At 41.9% G+C, this 16,211-nt stretch overlaps 1 protein-coding gene across 3 annotated transcripts in view; it reads right to left on the bottom strand.

Annotated features, from left to right (window-relative positions):
- The window catches only part of AHCYL2 (adenosylhomocysteinase like 2), a 484,174-nt gene that overhangs the window by 24,088 nt on the left and 443,875 nt on the right, over positions 1–16,211 (bottom strand). For all 3 annotated transcript variants that reach the window (XM_086918893.1, XM_086918894.1, XM_086918895.1), the window contains exon 16: positions 5,816–5,936. In XM_086918893.1, the coding sequence (XP_086775019.1) occupies positions 5,816–5,936 (121 nt within the window). The remainder of the gene's footprint in view (positions 1–5,815; positions 5,937–16,211) is intronic.

The following is a 16,211-nucleotide window of genomic DNA, read 5'->3' as shown; positions in this document are numbered from 1 at the left end:
ACATTTTTCTAATCCCTCTTGTGGGAGTAGTGAGATTGTTACAGATTTTGTTTCCTTGTCTTAAAAAAGAAAATATGCAGAAATTGACCAATATAGCCTACAAACTGGTTTTCAAACGTTTTTCTATTGTTTTAAAATTGGCACTTTGAGAAAAGTTTTCATTTATATTTGAAAAAGTGCTCCTAAATCTGGTCTGTGGGTGAGACTAATTAGTTCCTATTGATGTATTTGAGAGTTTTATACATCGTGTACTTGACCCAAGGGTATCAGAGTGCTGTACTGTAAAACAGTATTCCACAGGTATCATGATTCTATAGTTACATATTATCTTAGGTATATGTTCCATTGTCCAAAATTAACAAGTTACTTACCTTCTGTAACGCCTTCTCTGGTAGAGAATATGTAACTGCAGATTTCTTACCTTAGAATTACTCCCAGGCGTCATACTTGATCCTGAATTTTTTTGTGAGAAGTACCCCTGCACCGGTAGGTAGCATCGTTCGGCTATGCATGGTGTAGATGGCATTGTCCACACCAGAAATAATGTTCACGGTGCCTCTATATGCGCCACCCAGACACTGTTGTGAGTTACTTTTTGTAACTTTCCATGCAAAAGGCACGGAATACCCAGACCACTGGCGTGGAACACTAGGGCCCTGAAAGGGAAAAGCTCCATCCCTAGAAATCAATTTGCGGAACGGGGAGGATGGGTGGATCGGTAAGGAATCTGCGCTAGAGTCTCTACGAGATAAGGCGTTATGCAAGGTAAGTAATTTGTTCACCTGACAGAATTCTAGCTGCAGATTCCTAACTTTAGAATAGATAACCAAAATATACCTTCCCAGGAGGTGAGTCTGCGGACTATTTTTACACGAGGAAGTCCTGAAGGACTGAACTGGCAAGTGCCTATCTTTAAGAACCTGACTGTCAAGACAGTAGTGTTTGGTAAACGTCTGCAGGGAAACCAACGCTGCTGCCATGCAGATGTCTAAAACTTGGACTCCGCGAGCTAACGCAGTGGTTGCAGCTTTAGCTCAGGTGGCATGAACACCTAAATCCTCAGAGAGGTTTCCTCTTAGCCAGTGTGTAGCAAATTTTGGCGCAGAATACGATCTATCCTGAGATTGTCCTCTTCTGCACCGCCCACCCTTTCTTCACTCCCAACATATTCCATGAAGAGTTGGTAGTCTACCCGGAACTCTTTCATGCGTTCAAAGTAGAACGACAACACTCTTTTGGCCCAGACGGTGAAGTAGTGAGAAGGCGGAGCGTCAAAAGTAGGCAGAGTGATGGTTTGGTCTACATGAAATGGAGTGACTACTTTCAGAAGAAAGGAAGCTCTGGTATGAAGCAACAGTTTGTCTGAGTAGATGTTAAGATAAGGATGCTTGGCTAACAATGCCTGAAGCTCACTGTCCCTCCGGGCAGATGTAATCACAATGAGAAAGGCTGTCTTGATGGTAAGGAGCCTAAGTGGACAATTGTGCAGAGGCTCAAAGGGAGCGCACATAGGGAAAGTGAGAACGAGATTGAGGTACCACTGAGTCATAATGAAAGGAGTGGAAGGAAACATGTTGCAAAACTTTCAAAAACGAATGTACAATAGGGGATTGGAAAAGGGAAGGTTTGCCAGGTAACAGAGGAAAGCAGAGACTGCAGAAAGTTATCCCTTCAAAGTGCCCAGAGCAGAGCCCTGCTGGGCAAGTGAAAGAACTAACAGAAGTACCTGAGAAAGAGGGCAGAAATGGGATCAATGTGTCTTTCTATACACCATGCCACAAATCTGGCCCAATGGCGGGTATAAACCGTATTGGTAGAGTGCCGCCTGTCTGCCAAGATAAAGTTACAGACTTTGGGCGAAAGGTCGAAACCTGGCATCTATCGCCACTCAATCTCAACACAAGAAGGCGGAGCGTTGACAGGTTCGGTTGAAGACCCCTCCTCTGCTGCTGCGACAGAAGATCCTCCAGAAGGGGAAGCCTGATCGGAGGACCGGTGGCCATGCTCAGCAGCTCAGGATAGCAGACACTCTGTGCCCAATCCAGAGCCACAAGGATGGCCTGTGCCCAGTTGTTCTTGATCTTCTTGAGCACTCAGGCCAGTAGTGCTATGGGCGGAAAGGCGTACAGGAGGCCTGAGCTCCACTTGAGACAAAAAGTGTATTGAAGCAACAGCTGCCTTGGAAACTCCAGCAGGCAGAACTACTGACATTAGGCGTTCTCATTGGTGGTAAACAGACATAATTGAGGTTCTCCCATCTGCTTAACCAGACCTTGAAACACCTCAGATGGCGATGCCATTCACGATCCGCTAGACATCTTCAGCCGAGTTAGTCCACTTTGGCGTTCAGAGAACCTGCCAGATGTTGAACCACCAGGGATATGCCCCGTTTTTACAGCCATGTCTAGAAAAGCAGGGATTCTGGACAAAGGGTCCATGACCCCACCACACCTGCTTGCTGCTTCATGGCGGTGGTGTTGTCTGTTAACACTTGCACTAGCCTTACCTGGACTGAGGGTTGAAATGCTTTCAATGCCAACCAAAGTGCTTAAAGCACAAACAGGTTGATGTGGAGTTCCCATTCGGCCAGAGACTAGAGTCCTTTGATCTCCACCTCTCCCAAATGAACGCCCCTTCCCAGGAGTGAAGCATCTGTCACTATTCTCAGATCGGGTTAGGGAAGGGAGAGGAGTATGCCGCTGAGACAATCGCCATTTGTGAGCCCACTGCAGGTCCTTTGCAGTTCCCTACGAGATGTGGAACATGTCAGAGTGGTTCCCATGATGCTGTGTCCACTGGAATTTCAGGTCCCAATGCAAAGATTGCAAATACCAACAGGCATGTGTCACAAGCAGGATGCAGGAGGCCATGAGGCCCAGCAGCCCCACAGTCGGTCTCACTGAAATTCAGGATAGAAGCTGAAACATCGGTATCATAGCCTGGATTCACCTTTCGGGAGGATAGGCTGAAACTGCACTTTGCCCAGAACAGCTTAGATGAAATTGAGCATCTGAGAGGGAGCAAGGTGTGACTTCGGCATGTTGATTTTGAACCTCAGAGAATATAGGATGTTAACCCAGTCTGGAGGTGAGAGATGACAGCCTGGGGTGAGCACACCTTGAACAGCCAGTTGTCGAGATAAGGAAAGACTGGCTCGTCTGGTCTCCGCAGAGGAGCTGCAAACCCAGCCATCACCTTGGTGAACTTCCGAGGGGTGCTAGCGAGGCCAAAAGGGAGCATCGCTTACGGAAAATGCTCATGGCCCACCATGAACCGCAATTACGGCCAATGGGCAGGCAGGCTGGGAATATGGAAGTATGGGTCCTGCAAGTCAGCACAACCATTGAGTCTCCAGAGTCTAGAGCAAACAGGACCTGAGCATCTTGAATTGCTCCTTTTGAAATAGATATTGAGAGAGCGCAGGTCGAGGATAGGCCAAAGGCCTCAGTACTTCTTGGTAACCAGAAAGTAGCAGGAATAGCAACCACAACCTACTTCTGCATCAGCACTCTCTCAATGTTTTCTTTGGCCAAAAGCGCAGTCACTTCCTGGTGGAGAAGAGATTAATTGTCCTCCGTCAGCCTGTAGTAAGCAAGTGGCATGGAGAGAGAGGCAGTGTTAAAAGGGAGGGAGTAGCCACTCCAAACGACCTGCAAAACCCACCTGTCCAATATTATGTACTGCCAGTGAGGCAGATGATGTAGAATCCTGCCGCCTACTGGGTGCCCATGATGGCAGACTAGAAGGGTTTTGGAGGCTGCAGCTGCCGGTGGGGCTGGTGGACTGACTCGATCATTGGCCACTCGACCCATGGGACCGGTAAGAACCGCAGCCACGCAGAGGAAGGAAAGCTTACACACCGCAGTGGCTGGGCAGATAGACACACGATTGCATGCCACATCGACGAAAGGAGTGAATGGTGGCTTGAGGGTGACAAGGCCAAAGAAAGGCCCAAGGACCTTGCCGTAGCCCTGATATCCTTAGAGTGCTCCAGCAACGAATCCACCTGATCTTTAAAGAGACAGTAGCCATCAAAGGGCATGCCCATGAGTGAGGACTGGAAATCCTCAGACAAACCAGTTGTCCTCAACCAGGTGTGGCGTCGCAAGGCCACTGTTGACAAAACCGCTCTGCTGAGAGAATTGGTAGTGTCTAGTCCACAGCAGATAGTGAACTTAGCTGCTTCCTTCCCATCTGCAACAGCCTGGGAGAGCATGACCAGGGGTTCCATCAGGACCGTTGGCAGCATCTGCGAAACGGTATCCCACAGGGCGGGGAATTGCAACCCAGAAGGTGCATGCTGTTCACAGACCGCAGTGCCAGGCTGATGGAAGGAAACATCTTCCCAAGATTTTCCAACCTCTTGGTTCCTGTCGGAGGTGGGGTGGGAAATGCACCATGATTGACATGGGGCGCGGAGGCTTGGACCACCAATCTCTCCAGAGTAGGGTGCTGGGTGAGTTAATTTGGGGCCCCTGGATTGGGGCGGTAGCAGCAGGCATTTGTCCTGCACACAAGAGCCCTTGAGTTTGGCTTGGACCAAGTCCCAAGCAGGATGTCCTCACTGAAATGGAGAAACTGTTCTGTTGGGGACACTCCTGGCGAAGCATTCAGTCCACTGGCTTCACCCAGATCCTCACACCAGTTCATTTGCTCTTCATAAGGACGGTATTTCTCAGGTTCCAGTGACCCATCCCATTCCTCCCAGAGTCCTAGCTCGTAAGAAGAGGGCTTTGGCTCTGGCCTGGAAGTCATGGCTCCAGTTTTAGTCAGATGACGCCCCTCAGGCTGCATGTTGGGGATGAGCTTGGCGGGGCCATGAGCGTTGGCCTCTGCGTCAGGCAAAGTTGAGGTGGCACGACCAGCACCGATCTAGATCCATTTTGCATATAAGTTACATAGTTCGATATCTGCCCAGTAACCCCATTAGGTCTTCCTTGGTGGTTACAGGATAGCAGTTGTAGCATGTGGTAAGATCACTGTTTTCTTGTCATGTATTAGGTTACGTCAGTGAGAGTATTTGTATTGTGTGTAGCTCTATATTGGATTTTTAATGGGCATTGTGCAGTAGGAGCTGGGGTCTGCGTTGTTCGAGGGTGAAGAGGGGGGGGGTTCTTGGATCCCATTTGTGAAGAGTAGTCTTTTGACTATTTATGTTGCCACACTTTTCTTGAAGTTACTAGTGCATTAGTAAGAAAGGAACAACGAATATTCTTTGAACAATGAACCTCAGTAAGTATTCCTCAACATCTTGTGCACCAAAAGATATTCCACACACAATCCAAACAGTGACACTTCATCAAATTAGTACACTTTGGACTAACCATTTCTAAATAGATCTGTCCCACTAGTACAATAACACAACTATCTCCTGGTTGTGTTATTGTATCATTTCATAACGTCTTGTATCTCTTGTACTCAGTGACATTTAATAACTAACTTTATAAACTCTTAATAAAATTGAAACTGGGCAAACTATTTATAAACAATACTTTTTAAGGTCACCTACTGAACATCCAAGTTCTTTATAGAAACACAAGTGCCTCTGCAAACCAGGCCCCCAGAGTAAGATATATACGTTTCTACACTCAGGCTCTTTAACAGACCACCTCCTCACAAACTCCTACACTTTTACAGATCACAAACCTGCAACCTTTGACACACCACTCCCTGCATTCTCTGTTGAAGACCTGTTCCTCACAAAGATAATGGTCTACCTAGTACTTTATCAAATGTGCATCAGTGTACATAAGAGCTTCGACACTACCAGAATACTCGACAGTCACCCTATTGATGTTATGTTAAAATCTGGCACCTGTAGTAGTTTGGTTTGAAAGGTCCATTCTTGTTCAGTCCCAAGTATTTCGCTTGCTCGTCTGAAAGCTCAGTTAGGTGGGCATCAAATGTTGGAAGATGAAGACTTGCCACATATTCATCTGAAACAAATTCAATAATATATTTAGGGGCTCATAAAAGAAACAAAACATGTTAAAAACATTTAAAGAGCTAGGCCTTTCAAGTTCTGGAACATGTGCCGATGACAGAGTATTGGCAAACAAGACACCAGAATGGCATTTTGTGAGATATAAGTAAATTTACCCTGTAAAAGCATGTTCTACTGGAACCGTATCACCAATTATCATTTTCTATCCATTTTGCAAGGTACATTGAGAAATAAGTTTGTTCTGATGCATCTCAAGCAAGTAGTAGGGAGCCTGCTAGAGGGAGGCCCATGCCTAAGGGCTTTCATCAGCTTCATCAGGTCTGCACTAGAACATCTTCAGGCTACAACATATGCCCTAACTTTAGAATCCAAAGGAAAAATTATAGTAATGAAAGAAACAAAAAAGGTTCTGAGAAGTTCTGCCTAGACACAAATTAGCACTCGGCAAAGATGTGAACAGAAACAATGCCAACTTCCATCAAAAAATAAACATAGTAGGGCATCCAATCGGAGATTGTCTCTGAATTTTATCTTGTAGCCACAGGAGTCAAATGCAACTCCTTAACTCCTTTGTGGCCCGTAGTAGATTTTTGTCTTACTAAGTTAAATATGCGAATTCCTAAACCAGCTCATAAAGCTTTTCGATAAAAGTTGGACATGCGAGACCCAGAGTAAATAATAAAAGGTTAGGCAAAACGCAAGGGTTAGTAGGAAGATAACTGTGCTCTGGTAGAAAAGTAAAAATTATTCAACAAGAGATGGAGGCCAGCTTTCTTGCATGTACGTTTACAAATAGTGTGCGGGTCCTTGTTGGACTGCTGCTGGTCTGTTTATAATTACATCTCCACAAATCTCACAAGGAGGTTCAGGTCATGTACCAAAAAAAAGGAAGGTTGGTTCAAGTATAAAATTATGTTACACTTATTTTGGTATTTCCCGAAAATTCTAATATCCACTTTAGAATTTCACAGAAGAGTTATTTTCAAACCAGCTCTCTTTGAAAAAAGAAATACTGCATTTCATTTAAAAACGCAGTGGTTTGTCACATCAGGCTTTCAGCAGCAGCACGGTGGTCTCCAGGATAAATGCTCATTTCTTAACTATGACTGTATTGTCATCTAAATCTATTCATCCTACTTTCTTCCGTCTTAAAACTCCAAATAGCAGTGCAAGTGCAGAAGGTTTAAGGAGGAAGGCTTTGCATTTTATTATTTGAAAAACAGAGGTTGAACATCTTTGAGAGATGCCCTTCTCTAGTTCTTTAAACAATAAGCTAGTTTAAATTCTAATATTCAAATTGAATTCTATAAGGGAGATGAATGCCGGGGAAAACGGCTGTAGGGGCTATAACTTGTGCATGGCATCCTTTATTGTACTCTACTTATAAAAAAAAAAGTTGATGCCACTCAGGTCCACATGATGTTTGTTGTGGGGAAAATGAGAATATTGATTCCAATTCGAAAAGTGATATTTACCCTTTGATTTACAAAAATGTGTTTACAATGTATATGCTTAAAATGTGCCAAAGCCTTAAACCTCATTCATCCCCGATTTAGAACGGAAATAGCTTGCACTTATTTCTGTTTGTGATTGCAAATTTGTTCACAGACTTCAGTAAATACCTTAATTATTGTAGATCTGGTCTGGAACTCTTTGGTGCCATCCAAACGTCGGTGTTGCCCGCTGCAAATCTACTCTGCCTGTAGGACTTTGGTAGTCAATTCGTTAATTTGAGTGACTGTTACCTAATACTGATGAAATTCCACTTTGAGGAAGAGCATTTCAAATTTGGGAATAAAAGCTACATAGTGGGATCCAAACTCAAGGGCAGCTGTCTCCAGCTCCTTGTAGAACAGGCCAGCCATCTTTTCTTTGTGGACGTGTAATAAAGAAAACAAAGAAAATAATAGCGATCTTCGGGTAAGAACCAGACTACTCAGAAGCAGGAAAATAGAAGGGAGACAGACAGACTGGTTATTCTCTGTGGCAGCCTCAAGCCGCTATTTGGCATTGCTGCTTCTTAAAAACAAGTAATCTGGGGGATGCCAGCATATAGTCAGTTGAAACCTTACATATAACATAGTATATATTTGTGCAACTTTCAGGTACAATAAGAAATTAGAAAAAGGAAGACAAGAAAGTCAGGACCCAATACTGTGATGTGTGTGTATATATATATATATATATATATATATATATATATATATATATATATATATATATATATATATATATATATATATATCTCACTGCTCCAAAACATGAAATACCGAGTCACTCTCAGGGCGGGTGCTCAGAGCGGTGGTGTACCGCGATATTTATGTATGCTCCACTATCTTTTCAAATCCTCCGAAAAGAAAAAGCAGCACTCCCGGGATATCAGCAAAAGCGAGTTTTTATTTCCAAGACGACTATTTCGGGAAAGCGGCCTTCCTCGGTGTCAAACAGTAACGCACTGCGCAGCGCCATTTTTAAAACTAGGCACAGGTGCTCAACACAAACGAGGGATACTTGCGCAAATCACACAATGGTACGCACCATTTGTAAATAGGAAATTTACCTCAAAGTGGACATTTATAAACAACAGTGCATTTCATTAGCTATCTGTAGTCAAACATATGCACAACTAGACGATTTCATCATTGTTTACTATCTTGCCGTGGATCGGCTATGGCAACCCAGCCGGGTTGCTACATCCCTCATATAAACAATTACATCAATCGATGCATCAATTGGTTTTGACCTTCCACCAATTCTTACACAGCTTCCTCAAAAACTGGTTGTAGACTAGTAAAAAACGGGACATCTAGCTTATCCAATCTCTATTTAACATTTCATCACAGTACTTTTAACTCTCTCCCCTCCTGCCCCCCCGTTCCCCGGTAATAGAAATAGAAAACATACATGATTTATATAATACAGAGGCCTATCCTAAGATATTAAAGAATAAAAATTCTAGTAAATTCAGCTAATCGAAAGATTTTGAAAGACATGAAAAATATATGATAACTTCTTGAAAAATTCACATGAGAATAGATTGCATAGTATACAATTTTACATTTTTCAATTTCAATCTATGACTCCTCTAACCCAGATGTACTGCCATCTCCTCCCCACTGTCTTTTCTGCATTACCACAGAAAAGACTATATACGAAAGTATAGGTTGTACCAAGAAGTGGGGAAAAGTATGACTACAGTGGGAAGCCTATAGGGGCAACTGGGAGATTCCTGGGAACTAGATGAGAGAGGGCAGGTGAAGAGATATGTATTAGATTGAGATTCTGATAGTAACATGCTCATTGTCATATACGAATATCGATTGCTGATTATGCACTTGTGTACTGAGGATGCATAGAATATGAGACTGATAATGCTATATTTGGATGTTGACGTATGTGTAATAAAAATATATTTTTTAAATGTTTTAATTGTTTTTTAGATAGTAGTGAGTGTATACGTGGTACAACATTTGCATCGACTGTTCAAAATGCTGATAACATTGCACAGCATATTCATACACATAATACTAACCACATTATCATGAGGCAGGGTATAACAGTACAATGGTAGTATGTATGCAATAACTGCCGTTGGTGAACACTGGCAAATGATCCAGGCTTCAATATGTTTTGATTACACAACAAAATAATTTTTGCTGCAAAAGAACATTATACAACATTCACTTTATATGGCTACTAAAGTAAGAATCTTATTCCAAGCAGTCAGTCACATCTCTCTACTGCTGCAAGCATTATACATGCTCGTGTAGGTGAGTATAGGCTTTCATAGTGGTGTCTACTACTAATGTGCTAGTCATCTATGGATGGTTCAAGTATAAATAGTGTGCTAAGGGATATTACCACTATCAGTATGTGCATCACGGTCCCCATCTCCTCTTACACCATGTAGCACCACGATCTTTCTGAGCCAATAATTCTCTTTATTTTCTTATTAGATCTTCACCAGAAAGTGCAAAGCGCGAATTCAGTGGGCAAGGTGTTTCACCTTACTTATGCTTATATGCTACACAGTGAACGCCACCACAGTGTAGTTATAGTTGGGTCAGAGTTACTATCAGACATGCATTTTTGGTTTTACCAATAACTTTGGAGCCATTTGACCAATCTTCACAAAACTTTTGAAAATAAATGTTAACCCAACTAAGCTACTTCTTGGAAAGTCAGGGTTATCTTTCAAACAGGGGGCCCCAAGAAAAAGGCGGATTCCAAATCATTAACTTCTCATGTTAAATCCTACAGGATACTTATGTCACAGCTACAGAAAAAGCAGCTGAACAGAATTCCACTAAATTTGGCAAAAAGTCAAAACTTTACTCAGAAAGCATGTTTTTCATGATTTGATGTAAATCGTTCAGCCATTTAAATAGGTGACATCATCAATGATGTCACTTAACATGTTACAAGTGACCCAACATGTGAGGTCATTACCAGTGCATGGCGGAGGCATAAGTTACAGTTAGCTTAGTAAACAAACAGGTGAATTTCAGGGATTTTTGTTTTTATAACATTTGTTTTTACCTTATTTCACCAAACTTTAACTTAATATTAACCTTTTTTTTGTAGATCGATAGATATTCCATATATAATCAGTAGAAAGGGTGAAATGTCCAACATGCCGATAAGTTGCAAAGTGCTTTCCAAGAGGAAGACTGCACTGTTGTGTAGTTCCTATAAAACGTATACAGGTTCTGAGAGTTCGGACAACATACACTGTAGGATTGGTGACTGACTGATTCTAAACACCCCCATCGGGTATGTTGGCCTTCTGTATCAGTTAGCTGACAATGCCACTAGAATATCCTCTTACCAAGGAGAGAATAGTTCTTGGCAACCTTCGAACTCTGATCCCTCAGGACCGTGGAAACAGTGTACTACTTTTCGCTCAGTCACTCATACTCACTTAGTCTCAGAGAGCTACACAGAATAAATGGTCTGGACGTTTTTCCAATAAGCATTTTTTGAACAGTCGTTATTCTAGTTTAAAATAGATGAACTACAACAACCACTAGACAGTAACAGATATAAATGATTAGAAGCACTATGAAAGTAAAAGGATGATCGAGTTCTACCATCTTGCAATAATTCTGAATACATAAGTGTATAAAGTATATGATAATAAAAGTGCGTACTCCTACGATGCCTCCCTAACTAGATGTACCTAAGTGTTCCTAGCATGTGTGGAGGTCTTAAGCCAAGAATCCATCTAGGATAAAGTCAACCCCATTACCGGGATCGAGAGACTGTGGGGCCCATCCTAGTCTTGGGTTGGACACCCCGCAAGGGATGCTAGAGCACTGCAAGCTGGAGTATCTGCATGCAGGAACTTGAGCCTCTTTGATCATTGTGTCATCTGGGAAGTCCAGGTGTCCTCTGCCTGTCTTAGCAAGACGTGATGAATATATACCCATAGGTCTCCCTGGGGGTTCTTCCTCACCGTTTTACTTTGTCGGACTTGGAATGACGTCGTGAATGAACTTTGTACATAGCTACTATACAGGAGATGGTAGTCCTGCTGCGCTTAAAAAGAATCCTCATGCATAATGCGTAAAGGCTTTTACCAGGGAAAATACAGCATTCTGTGTACAGTGTTGTATCTAGGTAAAAGGTCAGTCCCCAAGAACCGTTAAGTATGTAATATAGGCGAGTATATAGGTGAAGGGTTATGTTGTTACCTGAGCCTATATTAGGGTACGTGTATGGAATATACCAGCACTACCACAAAAAAACTGCTCAAAACCTAATTGCAGCATCTAGAACACAACTTGCTGCCTACATGGCTAAGTAATGAGGAAATGTGCCACCTGATGGCTGACATTATAGGAGTTGAAAAAAGGCATCCTACATCTTTAACAGCTTAAATGCAGAGGACGTGATGTTCATGTCCTCTCCATTACATCAGGAATGTGAAGGCTGTGAAAGTTTCATCCTCCACATTAAGTCAGAAAATCCTTCAGGTGCTTGCACCAGGATTATTCATTTTAAATGTTGGGATTAGGGAGGAAAGCTTCTCCCATGCCTCAAAGATAATGTATTTTTTTTATCATGGTGATGAGGAGGGTGCTGATATCACATTAATCGAAAGTGAATGCAGTCAGCACCACTTTCACTTTGATCAGTGCTCGGGGAGCATATCTCAGCCCCATTCATTGATCCAATCAGACGAGGTACTGCTGGAAAGAAGACATCATGTTTGCAGCATTCTCTCAACCTAGTGGATCCCTTTATGGAGATTGTTGCAGGCCCAACATCCCCAAGCAGGGTTTCACCTTCTAAGGAAGAGGCTCTAAAGACATGCCAAGTGCTCTTCCCAATTGAAAACAAAGAAACAGTCTTTTTTGCCCCCTCGAATGAGGTGATTGGGATATATATATATATATATATCTATATCTATATATATATCTATATATATATATATATCTATATCTATATATCTATATATCTATATATCTATATATCTATATATCTATATATCTATATATCTATATATCTATATATCTATATATCTATATATCTATATATCTATATATCTATATCTATATCTCTATATCTATATATCTATATATTATATATATATATATATATATATATATATATATATATCTATATATGTATATATATCTATACTACTATTATAAAGGAAGAACTTTGAACCTTTGAGGCGGGTAAACTCAGGAACCAGAGCGCCAATCCACACACCCGATACATCGTTGTAATCGTTCGGGTGTGCAGACAGATGGACATAGGCTATATAAACGTAATAAATATACGTTGTTTAAAAAATGTACCCAAAAAAAAGGTAGTCCCTTGGAAGAAGCGCCGACCGCGGCGTGCGTGCTGACGTGAGGAGCGCAGGGAGGACCGGCGAACATGGCGCGGGGAGGAGCGGTCAGGAGTGGCGGACAGGCGGTGAGGAGCGGTGAGCAGCGGATGAGGTAGGCTATTTATTTATTTAGGAGCGGTGTGCGGCGGAAAAATGAAGTAAAAATGTCAATCATGAGCAAGAGGAAGCAAACGGAGCATTACAAAAGTGAGCCAAACGGTGCATTACAGGAGGAAAAAGTTACGTGTGCATGTTACAAAAGCGTACAAAGTAAACATAGAGGTATAGTACTGCATTACAGAAGGAAAAAGTGACGTGTGCAGGTTACAAAAGCGTACAAAGTAAACATAGAGGTATAATACTGCAATATATGGAGTGTGATACTCACTTCAGCTCCTGTCTTGAAAGTTTTGGGGTGATTTGTCAAGGAGGGGCCAAGAAAAAAAAAAGGGGGGGGCGGGTCCCAAAACACATTTTTCCCATTTCTACAGGACCTTTAGACACTGCTACAGCCCAAACTGCTGAACAAAATTAAACCAAATTTGGCAGAAAGGTAGATGCTGGTCCAGTGAGGTGCCTTTCTGTTATTTGGTGTAAATCCATTCAGTAGTATGAGAGATATTAAAGGAAATCCAAATTTATATGTCTGGGGAAGCGGAGGATCCATGACACCCCCCCGATCCCGTGCGGAGATCTGATTGCCTGCAAAACACTTCAAACCAGAACTGTGAACAGTCATCTTGCAACTTGGCTTGAGCAAAGTCACAGAAAAAAAAGTCACACACACACACCAAAGCCAAAAGTTGTAAGATGTGCTCTCAGGAACGACACGAATATCCAAAACAGCAGATTCATTAATTCATAACTTGTAACGTGACGCGTTTTGGCCGTCAAGCGGCCTTGATCACACAAAAGTGTACTGTGAGACTGAGCAAGTTACAAGTACAAAATGAAAACAAAAGTAGGACTACGTGTTCAAGTGCAACTTAGAGAGAGGACTGGCCGCCTCAGTGCGGTTGCCATCTTGTAGTGATCATAAGTACAACATCAAACAAAACTTCGTACTACAAGGTCACATCTCAAATGCGTATATTGGTATGTGTATGTGTCAACTTGTTGCTTATTATCCAAGTCGATATTTGTCAAGTGCGAACAGTGTGAGTGACCTAGACACAATTCAACACATGAACATCTGTGCACATTAATATTAGTACCGTCAGTGTCTGGGTAGTCAAAGGCACACCTCCAAATGGAGGTTGCCATCTTAGCAAAAGAGAATGTACACCGTGAAACATTGCTCAGCAACAAGAACAGCTATACATGATTCGTACAAAAGCAGACAAGAGTCTCCTAATTTGAAGCGCATATGCTGCGCAATCAGAATCAATGTATGCCAGATAAGGACACAATCTGCGATCGAATATACATTGAAACACATGCAATAGTATCCGTAAAAGTAATGACAGTCAAAAGATGTCAAAACGGGTGACAGTTGGCTGATACTGGTCAAACAAGCTGCATTTGACAGTCATAAAAGCGAAGTACAAAACATGTTACTAAAAAGATAAATCAATATACAAAGTGGTTAAACATGTTTGGAAAACTTGTTTAAAAATGCAATAGGATCTTCATGACATTATTTGAAAAAGCCATAAAATAATGATAAAAAAGCGTTAATAACTTTCACTAAGAACAACCATCATAAGCAGGCCCCAATAAAAATGTCTGCTGCAAAGTATTAAGCTTTAGTCCTAACATGTGGGGCCAGCATTACAGAGCTAGATACGTTTTGGTCAAAGTGTAGTTATGGAACTCCATATACAGGTGCAGAAATAGCGTTTGCTGATACATACAATTCTGCCCCTAGTGGACTATGTAGCAGGACAGTTGTACTAAGACTTCAAAAGCTCTGTCACAAGTACATGAGTGAAAACATGTGATACACTATTAAGAAAGAAAAGTGAAAATTCTTAGCTGGGGTGACAGAAACATCAGGAAGATGATGTCATGAGGAATGTCTTGGTACAACTGACCTGCTACATAGCCCACTAGAGGAGGAATTGTATGTATCAGCCAACTGTCACCCGTTCAGACTGAGGTTGCTTGGTGTACAAAATAATGATGGACTGGAACGAGCCCTGAGTAATTACCCGTGGCTGAGAATAATTCAAGCATTTCATCCATCATTTTTTTTGTATAGTTGATCTAAGTGCAGCATATATTACTGTATTCACATGGCATGGTTTGCATCTTTGATTTATAGGCATTCAAGAATAAGCAATATGATGGTTGACTTTGTTTTTACGTGAGCTCTCAAATTGTTACTCTACACACTGTTATGTGGCCAGACCAGAGTTCAGTGGGTTTTCACAAGGATCAGCATGTAGTTAAACCACCTTTACCATCTACAAATCTCCCTTGGCTAAACTCAACTTGGACTTTTGCTTTTTACGCTGAGGATTCCCAAATTCTCACCTCGGTGAGCAATGCATCAGCTAAGGCTTCTAATTTATATGCGTGGCTGGCTGCAGTAGCTCAGTAAATAAGTCAAAATTCTTTGAAGCTAAATGGTTTTAACTGGGCTTCTGGACTTTTGCCCTCTTTGATTCACAAGTGACCCTCTGATTAGGGCACAGTCCTTAAACCCTCAGAGTCTGCTAAAGATATTGGACTGCATGTCGACCCTAATCTTTTTTTTAAAACACAGATCAATGCGGTTTTATTCTTCTTGTTTTTATTATTTAGGTTTCCTTCGCAAAGTGCAACCTATGGTGCCAATGTAGGTGCGAAGAGCAGTGGATCAAGCAAACATGTTATCATGCCTTGATTACTATAGTATAATATATTTTGGCCTTCCTTTGAAGTATCTATCTCGCCTTCAACTCTTGGGCTTACCTCAAAGCTGCTGCGTCAAAGAAACCCATAGAGTACTACACTGGCAATCAGTAAACACATGATCAATGTTCAAGGCTATATGCATTGCTCTCATTACACTTTATATTCAAGTCCCTGCTATAGTGTAAACAAAAATATGTTCCAAATTGTGCATTAAGATCAACAGATTTATGCAACCGGGACACTTCTTGGGTTTAATACTCCCGACTATGGAAGCAAGACTTTTCTCATCCGGTCCCTAAGCTGTGGAATTTACTACCCTTCAATCAATGGCCAACCATAAGAAATTTCACAAGGGCCTACAAACATGGCTCTTCGGGTTAGTGGTTATCCTCCTCTTAGTGGCAGGAGACTCCTCCCGGAGTAACCATTCATGCTATAAAAGTACATTATAAATAAAAAAATCTTGATATGAAGGGTTGGGGGATCCCTCCATGCAGCAGGGAATTCTTCTAACCTTTATCACTACCAATGAAGATTCTACGATGCAGAACTGGTAATACTATCACACCTGCACTATGTTTCTATGTG

The sequence above is a fragment of the Lissotriton vulgaris genome, chromosome 1_1, assembly GCF_964263255.1.
Source record: "Lissotriton vulgaris chromosome 1_1, aLisVul1.2, whole genome shotgun sequence".
Taxonomy (NCBI): domain Eukaryota; kingdom Metazoa; phylum Chordata; class Amphibia; order Caudata; family Salamandridae; genus Lissotriton; species Lissotriton vulgaris.
This window is presented reverse-complemented; position numbering and strand designations above follow the sequence as displayed.